The sequence below is a fragment of the Mycteria americana genome, chromosome 1 (assembly GCF_035582795.1).
Source record: "Mycteria americana isolate JAX WOST 10 ecotype Jacksonville Zoo and Gardens chromosome 1, USCA_MyAme_1.0, whole genome shotgun sequence".
Classification (NCBI taxonomy): Eukaryota; Metazoa; Chordata; class Aves; order Ciconiiformes; family Ciconiidae; genus Mycteria; species Mycteria americana.
This window is the reverse complement of record NC_134365.1, coordinates 163,400,116-163,412,473: the sequence shown is the minus strand read 5'-3', so window position 1 is coordinate 163,412,473 and position 12,358 is coordinate 163,400,116. Positions and strand designations below refer to the sequence as shown.

General features: G+C 43.5%; 1 protein-coding gene across 5 annotated transcripts in view; it reads left to right on the top strand.

Annotated features, from left to right (window-relative positions):
• The window catches only part of FARP1 (FERM, ARH/RhoGEF and pleckstrin domain protein 1), a 171,640-nt gene that overhangs the window by 135,719 nt on the left and 23,563 nt on the right, over positions 1-12,358 (top strand). For 3 of the 5 annotated variants that reach the window (XM_075526580.1, XM_075526600.1, XM_075526618.1), the window contains exons 13-15: positions 2,121-2,311; positions 4,200-4,289; positions 6,518-6,651. In XM_075526580.1, coding sequence (XP_075382695.1) covers positions 2,121-2,311; positions 4,200-4,289; positions 6,518-6,651 — 415 coding nt within the window. The remainder of the gene's footprint in view (positions 1-2,120; positions 2,312-4,199; positions 4,290-6,517; positions 6,652-12,358) is intronic. The other 2 variants (XM_075526609.1, XM_075526590.1) reach the window with 1 other exon arrangement.

Below are 12,358 nucleotides of genomic sequence, written 5' to 3'. Positions count from 1 at the left end.
AAGGAGGATGTAGTAGTTCAACTTGTTGCAAAATAACGTTGAGAATGTCAGTGATGTATTGGTGTGCAAGTCTTTAATCAATGGGGTGTATACTCAATGCTGTGAGCCTCCAGGCACCTTTTTTTGTGATACGTTCCATAATACTTTTCCCAAGTCGTGTCTTCCAACTGTAGGTTAGGAAGTCTTTTTAAGTCATTGTCCATTTGATATTTTATAGTTTGAAATACTTGAGTTGTACTGACAAAAATTCCAGTACATCAGAAGTGAGATCTAGGATTATAAATAGGTAGGTAGATATGTCAATATATCTATATCTATCTATCACAGATAGGTGCTATTTAACTTCTAGACTATAATGCCTGTGAACTTCTCACAGAGGTGCAAATCATTTATTTGCTGTCATATGACAGGCATAGTGCCAGAATTTCTTTATTTCCACATTTGAGGTGATACCACTTTTCTTATGTCTTTTGTAATGTAGAGTTAAGTACTTTTAACCTTACAACCTTGCTATTAATGTTTCACTATTTCTCAATGATGAATTCCATTTCTTTTGAAAACACTGTATACAGTTGTGTGCTAGTGTCAATAAAATTGACATTTGTGTAACAAGCTGTGGCATTTTCTCAAATTTCACTGAACATTGATTTAGTGTGAAACTGTTGGTAAATCCTTTCTTGCTAGCTGTAATAACACAGACCTTTATTTCAGACAAATACTGCTTTGACTTTGATTTATAATAGGCTACATAACTGTCATGATTACATAAACTGATAACTATTGTTTTTTTTCTTCTCTTTTCAAAGGAATGACATAGAAACATGAACTGGTTTGGAATTGGAAAACATTCATGTTCTAGCAATAAATCTTGAGTTCTTCCAGAAAATAAATAGGTTTTACTACTGGCCTAATTATATTTATTGGTGCCTGTTTACTGGAGTATCTCAGCTGTTGTGTAGCAACAGGAACACTTACCTATCGTAATCTAGAGAGGACATAAACACATGATAGTAAAATGTATTTGACCTTAATTATATACGGCGATGTATGTGTTTTACATTTAACCCTAGACAGCCTATTAGCTGTGGTAATCAAGAGCTTGTCACATTTTTTTGGTTGGATTTTAATGTATGATGCCAAAACGGTCCAGACTAAATGTTCTTCCACATGACAGATTCATCTTCTAAAACAGGTTTAGATTTTCAGAGGTTTGGAGGAGGGGATAACTGGGTGAATACTGGGCATTTTTGGCAAACTCTTTCCTTTGTACAGTCAGTAGTTTGGCTGCCTCCCAGAAGACAAATGCTAATTTCAGTAGTATTTAATGTAGTGTATATGAATCCATGGAAGTGTAATTAATTGTCTAATTCTTTAATATTTTTAATCCAAAATTAAATGGGACTTTATATCTGTGATAATCTAAAGTTGTCATGCTTTGTGCATTAAAAGTATTGCTTTTCTTATGTAAATGTAATGCTAGCATTTCCATCCCAAACAATCAGAGGAGCATGGAAAGACCTACAAGGTATAATATACATACTTGTGTTGTGTGTAGAAATTGGGGAAGTAGTAGTTTTCTCCCTTCATGTTAGATCTGACTGGTTTTAGCAGCAACACTGCCGCAGAAAGTCATTCTTTCTTTTTCTCTAGCCTTCCACTAGATAAATTTGTTCTAACTTGTGTCCTGTAGCTCCCTAGGAAGTACTGATTTGAGTCTTTGAAGTTCTACTTTGCTAGAAAGAATGGCACTCCTAGGGTGACTCCCTTATTGTTGTATTTATTCTCTTTCATAGAGTGGATTATAATGGTGAGAAATTTGGTATTAATATGATGTTTAGCAGTAAATATTGCAGGTCAGTCACATATGCCTTGATCCCTTCCATACAGTGACACTAATTTCGGCCAGTTTCATCAGCTAAAAGAACGCTTCAGTCCCTTGGTTAATGCAAGTGGATGCAGTTCCTCTGGCTTCAAGTCCATTTGGACTAGTTTGAGGACCCTGATGGCTGTGTCTTGCACTGTAATTTCACACGCTACATCTTGAGGTTGTAACTCTTTTTGGTACTTTCTAGAGAGAGCCTGTCCTAACTGATTTCTCTTTTACCTTTTTTTTTTTTTAGCAGGTTCTCTGACTGGCAGCCCTCACCTTTCAGAGCTTTCCATCAATTCCCAAGGGGGACCATCGGTGGCAAATATGTCTTTATCTCCAAACTTGAGCCCTGATGCCAAGCAGTCATCTCCCTTGATCAGCCCTTTGCTGAATGACCCATCATGCATCAGGACTGACGATGAGGAAGAGGTCAAAAGAAAGGTAAGGCAGAGGCAGTTGGCCTTGGCTCTCTTCTCCGTGTTGTGTTGCGACTACTGCTCTTTGTCAAAGTGACTAATACCTAGAGCCCCTGCAGCTTCCTCATCATAGATCCACGCAGATAACTTGAGTTGGGTCACCTGGTATCTGCTGTCCTCAGTCACGGTGTGTCCAAGAGCATCCCTGTGCTCCTGAGGCCAAACTCACAGTTTGGAGTGGGTCAGGCCAGAAGCACAGAACTGCTGTAGCTGAGGCCTCAGTGCCGTGGATTCATCCTCCTGAACAGAGGTGCAGGAGCTAGGGCCCCCAGCTCCTCTTTAAGCAGCAGAGAGAAGATAGGTAGCTCTGTGCCCCTAAGGTTAATGTGGGATAAATCTGGGCCAGTCCTGTTGGTTGCAACCGTAAGAGCTTGTTTTGACCGGGTCTCCTGTAAATCTAGCTTGTTTTGGAGTGGAGTTTGGTAGTTTGTTGTAACGAAGCAGTCAACTCCAGCGTATTATTGGAGGGAGAATTTCCAGGTGACAGAATGAAAAGGAACAGCGTTGAGCCTGTGCAGGAGTGTCCAACCCAGGTTCTCCAGTCTGTCTCTGCTGAGGGCACCACTGGGAGAATTTGGTTGTGGGAGTAGAAATAGTCTCTTTGAGCCACAGCCTGCAGCGTTCAGCTGGGAGCGTTTGGCTCAGCCCCATCATTGCAGCAAAGCCATAAGGGAGCATCACATCCAAAACTGCTTTTCAAAGACAGAAGTGATTCTGTCTGAGGCAGGGTGTTCTGGGTGTCTGCTGGCTCGTCCCTCCTGTACTGCAGGGTGAGAGGGAGTTGCTCTTTTGTCCTTCTGTCGCCTGCTTTTTCTCCTGAGCTGGGAGCATCTGAGGAGGAAGAAGGTAGGAACTCAGATGGCTTTGCTGGAAAGTGGGAGCATGTGTAAGGAAGATCTCTTTTCCCACTGTGCATAGTTAGCAAGATATGTGAGAGAAATTTGAGAAGGAGAAAAGCCAAGACTCAGTTAATAGACTGATGATTCGCTGTGCCAGTCCAAGTTACAGCAGCCAGTGACTGCTGTAGCTTATAGCAGCTGATGATGGTTCCTATGGGGTTGTATACTGACTAGGAAATGCCCACGCAGTCTCCCCTCACATCCCTTTCTAGTGCATCCTCTGCATCACTGATCTTCAGGGAGGAAATGTAGAAGCAAAAGATTTATGGATGTTTTGCTCTTCCTTTTTGCTTCCTGAGCAGCACAGAGCAAGATCAACTGGGATCCTTTGGTTCTTCAGAATTAAGAGGTCAAAACCACTTTTGTCTCTTGGATAACACAGGAGAATTTGGAGGTTTTTTCCAGAAATTTGAAATCTGTAGCTTACCCTAAAATTCTTCCCCTCTCCCACTGTTAGGTTGTCCAGCTGCACTGGGAAAATCTTACAGATTTCATTTTTTTTGAGAGTATTTTTACTGTGGATTCTTACCCTGACAATGAAACTTATCATAATCAGACACCAATTTTTGTCGTTTTGTCAAATTTGACATTTGTGAAATTTGATTCAAATGGTTATCTAGCCTGCAAAGGATTTCTTTGTGAACTTCAGAATATATCCTGCTCCAGATGTGTGGAATAAGCTGAAAAGAACATCAGCACCCCAAAGCTGTAGAAATCACCTTGGCAGAAAAAAAGCCTCTCAAGAACCCATAGAAAGTGCTTGTTCTTTTGTGTTTGCAAGGAAGGATTGTTTTCAGGGCTTCAGGGCTTAGGAATATTCAGGCATGAGTCACAGTAACCACAAGCAAGGGTCACTAGTTTGTAACTCTCTTCGTGATTGTTGTCTGCAGTTTTTTCCTACAGAAAGCAGCTCCATAAAAGCAGATGAAAACCTAATGTGTTTGCAATTTGCAGAGATTCCCAACTGAGAAAGCTTACTTCATTGCTAAAGAAGTAGCAACCACAGAACGAACATACCTGAAGGATCTTGAAGTCATCACATCGGTATGTTTACTTGAGCATTACTCATGATACATGTGAAGCTCTAGTCAGCAGTAGTATTTCATCTGCTCCATTTAACATCTTAGCTGTTCCATGCTACTTTTATATTCTGCACTGTAGGTATTCTCTGCAGTGCACAGGAGTACAGCTCTAGGGAGGAAATAACACAAAAAGCAGAAAGTAGAGATTTGCACTGTGGTTAGTAACGTGCACTACGAAACTGTATCAGGTTGAGGAACTTGGGACACAGTTCAGTTATTTTTTCTTGCTCTCATACTTTGTGGTTGTAATTACTAAAAATGCCTGTGGGTTTTCTATGACTTCTCTTAGAACTGAAGTACCTCCCTAGGGGGACATATAAATATTTTCTTCTGGATTAAATGCCCTCCATTTAACATGAAATATTGTGAAGTACCTATTTGAATGATTCTGATATTTCAGTAAGTGAAACTGTCTGCTAAACGAGTCCTTAACCTGTAGCATCTGATCAGAGTGTGATTGTTAAAATCACCAAGACACACACGTGCCTTCTTTGCAGACACACCAACAGTCTTGTTTAACTTCCAAGAGTAATGTGCGCAAGATTTGGCCTTAAATAACAATTGTCTGTAAAAGCACACTGGATCCAAAACCTCTCATGGTATTTCAGCAGAGCTGCCGGCTCCAGGCTTCCCAGCTCTTTAACCGTCCAGTATGTGAAACCCTGTGAGGTGCATTGCCACCTCCTGCGTTAAGTGTTGTGGTAAGAAGGACACACTGCAGGGAAGAGTCTCTTGGTACCAGCTGGGAACCAGGGAGAGACACCTTCTCCCCAGCTTCTCATCTGTTCCAGGAGCCCACATGGCAGATGCAGTTGATCTGACACCAGCTTAGACATAGCCAATGTAGGCTGGAGCAGCATGGTTGTTACAGGCAGCAAGATAGCTGTGGCACCACTGCCTACTTACCCTGGCTTTCCGGGAAGCCAGGCCAACGAGGGAAGAGGCCAGGTTCTGTGGGATGGTGGTCATTACTGCAGTTTCAGCAGCAGATATGCTGTTTTCATCTTCTGTTTCACCCAGTGGCTGCAGAAACAGAAAGTTTTAGCTCTTCAGAGCTAAACCCCATTTCCCACCGTGGCCTTTATTTGTGTGGTAAGCAAATTTGAATTTGCTGTGTCACCAAGAGGCATACAACTGTCTCTAAGCTAATCATCAGGCTCATCAGCTGTGCCTCACAGATGTCTGGCCCAGGAGGCCACTGACAGTGAATGAGTAGTCAGCATAATTGGAAATGGTAGAAAGAACAAGTGTCATGCATGAATTTTGAGACTTGGTAGGTGTGCAATTCTTCAAACTTAGCTCTGCTCAGCGCAGAGCTAAAGCGAGGGAGAGGGAGGTTTGGGAGGGGTCTCTTTTTATCCCAGGTCTGGGTCAGCTCCAGCTGATGCAGTGTCAACCAAGACTGTGGTCCCAACAGCCTTCTAGGCACTGCTGGAAGTCAACCATAGATAGCTGGAACACCTCAGGGCAGCGAGGAGGGAGTAGTGTTATCGTGTTGAAGATAATAGTCTGTGCTACCTTGGCAAGCCCCCTAGTCCTATATCTTTACGTCACCCATAGGTCTATTAGGGTGAAATAAAGAGAATATGGAGCAAAACTGAGCAGGAACCTGTTGCAGTCTTAACAGTGTTTGGCACTGACGCTCCTATTTTCTGCTACTAGCGTCTTGTCTTGGAAGTGCAAAGTACTGTCCTTCTACTTGTTCACTTTGCAAAGTGCATGATGTTCTCTGTCTGCACCCAGCAACATGGGCTTGAGTGCTTACTGTACCAACTTCTGTCAAAGGGATTTCAGATAGAGCTCAGCAAAAGAAAATGCAGAGCATATTTTTTTGTTTTTACTGGAACATTTGCAAGTGTTGCAAGTACTGCAATACTCTTTCTCTTGTACCTACAGCATTTGCAAATTCAGTTTGTATTGACCAGCCATTTTGGGCTTGAATAGAATTTTCAAGATTTGATCAGTGATGGCAAAGGGGAAGGGAGTTTCTTTTTTAACGGGCCTGACCGCTGATAAGAGCACCAGTTCAGCATGTAGGAGTGTCAGGGGTAGCCTGGGTTCTATTCCTAGTGCCAGCTAAATAAGGTCCTTACTGGGTTAGGTGTATTTGGGTTAGGTGTATAAAGACAGCAAATGATCATGCCTGCTGCATTCCACCCCCCAATAATTTTGCTTCTTTTTTCTTTGTAGTGGTTTCAGAGTGCAGTGAGTAAAGAGGATTGCATGCCTGAAACACTGAAAAATCTCATTTTCTCCAACTTCGAACCTTTGCACAAATTTCACACTGGTTTTCTCAAGGAAATTGAGCAGAGACTTGCTCTGTGGTAAGATTGTTGTTTGTTATTTAGCTGTGTTATTTTATGCAGTTTAGCTTTTTTGCATTCCCTTTTTGCTAACTCTTTGTGATCTACTGTAGTGATTTATTTGTGAAAGTCACAGATGTTGGTTCTTAACAGACTGGGTATATTGAATCATGCTTTGTTCGTGTTTACTTGACAAACTCTGTTGTTTGGATATCTCAGTCAGGTACAGGCATATGCAAATGAGATAATAATTCTGGATGAAGCTTTCTCTTGCCAAATGTCAGTGTTTCTGTATAGCAGCTCTTCTGAAAAACATGTTGCAAGCAAGGCTTCTCGGTAATAAAGAGGGAGCAGCGAAGGACCAAGTCCTGTTTCTGTCAAATAGGTGTAGGCTGGGGGGGATTTCAGAGACCAGCTTCCCATTCTGCAGCACCGCAGCTTTGACACTCTCAGGGTCTACAGTGCACTTTACAAATTGACAAGGTGTTGGAAGAGGACTGGGCTTAAAAATTAACTATCCTTAGCATAATAGTGACAGTAAAACATGGCATTTTTGTGAAATAGCTATGAAATGAGTAATTCTTCCCTGTCAGGACTCTTAACTCAGTTCATTTGACCACTAATATCTGAGCAGAGGCAGCACACAGAAGCCCTCTCCTTGCTCTGATTAGACCTGTCTGGACTAGATTGTCTTGCTCTGTGTAGGCCTTTTTTGGTAGTTTATCTTCGGTGCTGGGAGCCCAGCTTTTCCTTCTCGGTTAGAAAAGTGACAATGGAAAATCACGTGACAGCAGAGCAAGCAGACCTGATGAGTGCTAATCAGTTTAATGCCTCTTTAACTAATTAATCAAAACAAAAGCAAAACACAGTCTTAGAGTGTGTGAGTTTAGCTCTTGCGATGTGATGAGCGAGGTCGTTGAATGAGAGCACAACACATTGCAGACCAGTGCTATCCAAACCCACCCCTCACAGTTCCAGAATTAGTGGGTATTTTCTGGGGAGAGGGGGATGTGATACTGCCTCTTAGAGCTGACACCCTCACCCAGGACTCTGTGGCTGATGGTTAACATAAGGTTACTCCTAAGGCAATGTGCTGCACAGCAACTCTGCCTGTGTCTCCCTTTTTTCACTGGGCTGTTACTGTTTTAATCCAGTCGGAATTCTTACTGGTGTTAATTGCTTTCCAGTAAGGAATATTTATTGCAGGTACTCCAAGAAGGCTCTTTCAAATGTTATAAAATAACGATTGTTTCTCCAACCATGGTGTAGGATTAACAGTAGTTGGGGTTAAGGGTGAATGGTGAGAAAAGGAAAATTTATACAGTTAGTAAGGGGCCAAGTTCTGCTCTTTATCAGACCAGTCTAATCTAGTGAGCTTGCTGGGTGCTGATTCCTAGGACGCATGTTGAAACAGAGATTCCCCCCTATATCCTTCTGGTTGCTGGTGGCATTACAGGTGGCTGCCAACCTCCTGTTCAGGTGTGATGTTTTTCAAAACTTGGATGATGCTGCAATAACAGCCTGCTGTGGAAAGGGGACATTGTAGTAAGTGGGGGAGGTATGTTAAAAGAAAAAAAGAATGTTTAGGCTTTTAGACTTTCCAAGATTTTATTTTGTTTCTCCAAGTTAGCTTTTTTTAGAGCTGAGTAAGCCTTTTGTTTTCCAGCTTTTCCTTGTGTCCCAAGGCTATGGTTTCACAGAGCGGTAAACCTCAGTTTAAGGCTCCTAATATTGTATTTAAACTGCAGCTACTCTATGATATAAAGTGCTGATCTGCTACGAAGTTACTTTGCAATCCAAATTTGTTCAAAAATATTCTGCTGAGGTAACTGTGTCCCAGCTGGGCACCTCGTTCTGACTTTGTCAGCTCAGCTATTGCATGTCTTTCCAGTTAGCGTAAAGCCACTGGGAATTCTCTGTCGGCTGCTCTGATTCATTTGACAGAAATGCAGTCACATTCCTGCCCCGGTCTGCGTCCAGTTTGCAACCAATAGCATGGGTTTACGTAACGTAATACCACTGTTGTAGACGGTGGTTTTTTTCAGGTTCTGGAAGATTTGAATACGTACCTTAGGAAGGGAGGCAGGTTTGCTGGCAGGTGTTATTTTGGAAGTGTTGGTGTTTTTATATAATGCCACAGATGCCAAGATAAGCTGCAAGCAATAAACTCTATCCTATAGAGATTACTGTTTAATTAAACAGTGAGTGACAAAAACGAACATCCCCTCAGCATGTAGAAGAAGCAGCTGGTGGCAATGTGGTAGGGAATTTCTTCAGCAGTGTGGTCAAGGTCACTTAGCTCAATGTCCGTACTGCCACGATTGTACCCATGTCTTTGGCCCCGGGTGGTTTTAAGCCAGTGGGCTTTGGCTGCGTTCAGCACTGCAGAGCAGAGCGCTGCCCAGCCTCCACATCAGCTGCGTAGCTCCTCGCGGGCCCGCTGTGCCGGTGGCACTGCTGCGGGCAGGATTCAAGCCAACTCATTTAAATCTGACTCTTCTATGTCAGCTCTCTTAAATTTCCAGGCAGGTGGAGAGGAGGGGGAAAGTGGGACGCTTGTCCTGCGACATGAGCGTGCTCTGCATTCATCAGGGGGTGGTGTGTCCTATGAAAAATAGAGCCTTTGAATGAAAGGGTTGTGGACTTCATCAAGCTACTGGAAGCCCCTAGCTACCTAGGTGTGTTGTGGGAGCTTGTCTGAGAGGAAGAGCCTCCCGCAACCAGTCATCTGTCTTCCCCTAGTGAGTAGGATGCTGGGTTTTATCAACTTAAAGTGCAGTTCAGCCTGCTCGCTCTGCCTAGACATCAGTGTGTTTGTCTAAGGTTTGTTTCAAACCTTCGTGCTGCGTGTTGGAAGCTCTTACGGGAGGCCGTTCCCTGGTCTCTTAGCACTTGGATCACATTGAAGCTGATGCTCTGCAAAAGAGCTGTGAGGAGAGCAAGGCCAGGGAAGGATCACATGTAAAAATTGTTAGATGGCTCTGTGCTTTTAATTTGTTAAAACATCTATATACTTTTAGTACTTAGCTCAAAGCAGCTCAGGTTGTGCAGATTATTGAAAGCATTTCTGGCTTGCTCGAAGGCTTCTGAACTGTCTGAATCTGCTCTCCAAGGCAGGCTGTTTGCTACTGAATATCTTAAGGGCTGGTATCCTTTGACGCAGTTATAGATTCTGGCAGGTCTGATTTGTTTCTCTACACAATTCACCCATTTTCCTCTTTAGTACTGCATTTCCTAAGAGCAGCAGATCTCAGTGTGTAACGCGTGGTGAGAAAGTTTTTAACAAGACGTGAACTGATGCTGACACCAATAGCCAACTGCAGAATATACGAAGTTGCTGCATTTTTCACAGCCAGAGTTTCTTTCTGGCCATGAAACTGAGCAGATTCCTGGTGTTTCTATTGCACAGCATCCTAAGATGAGTCATACCATACTCTGGTCGATGTTTCTGCCCTGCCTGTGCTGGTGCTGGGTCAGTGAAGCAGCCCATGAATCCCATCAGTTGCTCCAGCTGTGCTGAGCCCTCTGTTCACAAGACTGACCATGTTCCTGGGCCCAAGTGAAAATACCCCACTAGAGGTCCTGTGGTTTGAGGAGAGGAAGGATGGCCTTTGGTGGATGCAGGCAGGTGTGGGGCTCTGCCCCCTCACACAGCAAGGGAGGAGGAGGGAAAAAGAGGAGGAAGCTGCCCAAGGTGGGAGAGGGAACAGTGCACATCAGGCTGTCCTGGTAGCAAAGGCCAGGAGAGGTGCATCTGGCACCCAGGCACCCATCCTAGCTACCGGGACTCATCTGGGTTGCTCCTCAGCAAGGCTTTAGGTGCGAGGCCAGGAGTTCCCAACCCTTTCTGCTGGGAGGAAATATGGGAGGAATATCTCAGTGATTTAAAGCTGGCTCCTATTTCCCAGGGCCTGAGAGATTTTATGGCAAGGAGGAAGAGGTATGGGCAGTGCAGGCAGAGCATGACATGCTCCATTAACATCTGGCCAGTTGAATCAGAGAAGTCAGTTAGGTTTTGCTCCTTCATTTATCTAAGCTGTTTAATAGGCTGTTCATTTGGGCCACAAGCACCGTTTTCCAGCCAAAAAAATTGAGCTCATCTTCCCACATCCCTTTAAATGTCTGTATTACAAGTTTCCAAATGTTTCTGTAAATTCTGATGGAAGGTGGCAAATGGAGAACCGTAAATTTCGTCCCTTGGTCGACCACTAAGCACTGCAGAGAGCAATGCTAGGGCAAGTCAGGATAGCTATTTCTGCCCTAGGAAGCCCTATCAGGTAGTGAGAATCTGCATTTTGGGCCGTATCCATGTGCTAGGAAGAAAAAGCGTTACATACTTTCCAGAAATGCAGGCAGACGTACCTTCTCCCAGGGAAGGCAGTAATTTGACTCCCAGTTCACAGGCACTTCTGAGGAAAGCTGCTACTGAGTACTACCAGATGTGGCTGAAAAATGTGCGGCTGGTAATTTGTGAAAAAAGGCTCTTAGATCTTAGCATATGAAAGGAGAAGGCTCAATCAGGATTCATGGAAGCCAGTTTGAAAACCTGTAATAAAAAGCACTCAGGGAGATGTAGGAAGATGAGCTAAATGTTGATTTATTAACCATTTTTTGTTTGGGAAGTAGTACTTGCAGTCAGGAAGAACAGCCTGATGAACAGTTTATATAAACAAGATAGCAGTCCTTATCTGCCTTCTCAAATGCATGAGTGCTGACTATTCAGCTGATTCTGCGTGCCTGGTGAAGAGGGATGAAGTGTCAAAAGTGTCTTTGTCCTATGTACAGAAATGAAGTATATATTTGTAGTATAAACCTCAGAGTCATGCAGTGTGGATTCCTGAGACAAAGACATTAAGAGGGGCTTGGTGCCAGTGCATTGCACTCGCTTTTGAGAGGACAGTTTTCATTGCTGAAGTCACTTTTGGGTACTTCTGGGGATTAAAGCCATGCTATACCCAAATGAATTTGAAATGGTGGGAGAGAAATAGCTTGTCCAGGATCCATTAGTCACACCCAGAGCCACGTTACATTCATATCTACAGCTCTCCCAGGCGGGACGCACCCAGGATCGCCTCTGAGGAGGTGCCACGGCAAGGTATGAAATGTTGTTGTGTTTGCAGTATATTTCCATGCAATGGTGTTACTTGCTCTGATCTCTCACTGTTTAAAAGCATTACTGATACGTGCTTGCTGTGGATTGGGTTTCTCCCACAACAGGGATAGCCAGCCCAAAGATTTTGAATGTGCTCACACTCCCCGAAGGCTTGGTGGGACTCTGGAAAGCTCTGGTGGCTTCAGCAGTACATTGCTTACGCTCTGAGCCGTGTCTCGTGCACCACTTACTGCCGGGAAGGACAGCTGCAGCATCGGCTGCAATGGGCAGGGCAGTAAGAGGCACTGCGTAATAGCAGGGTGTGAGCAAGGAAGAGGATGTTTGGCTTTTATCGACTCTTCTTTTCCAGTTACAAAATGTTCCTCTTATTTAAAAGGCAGTTGTAATGGGGAATGTTTAAGGTATTTCTTAATATTAGAACTTTAGTTAATAATACTCTTAAAAAGTCAAAGGTGTCTTAAGTGTTCAAAGACAAGCTATAGTATCCAGGAGGGAGATGCTGTTCCTGAGCATGTAACAGGAGGTCACACACTGTAAATATCATTTGCTGCAACTGAAGGGCTGCAATCAAAGTTTTTTATGTTGACCTAGGAAAAAATCTCTGTTGAGATATCT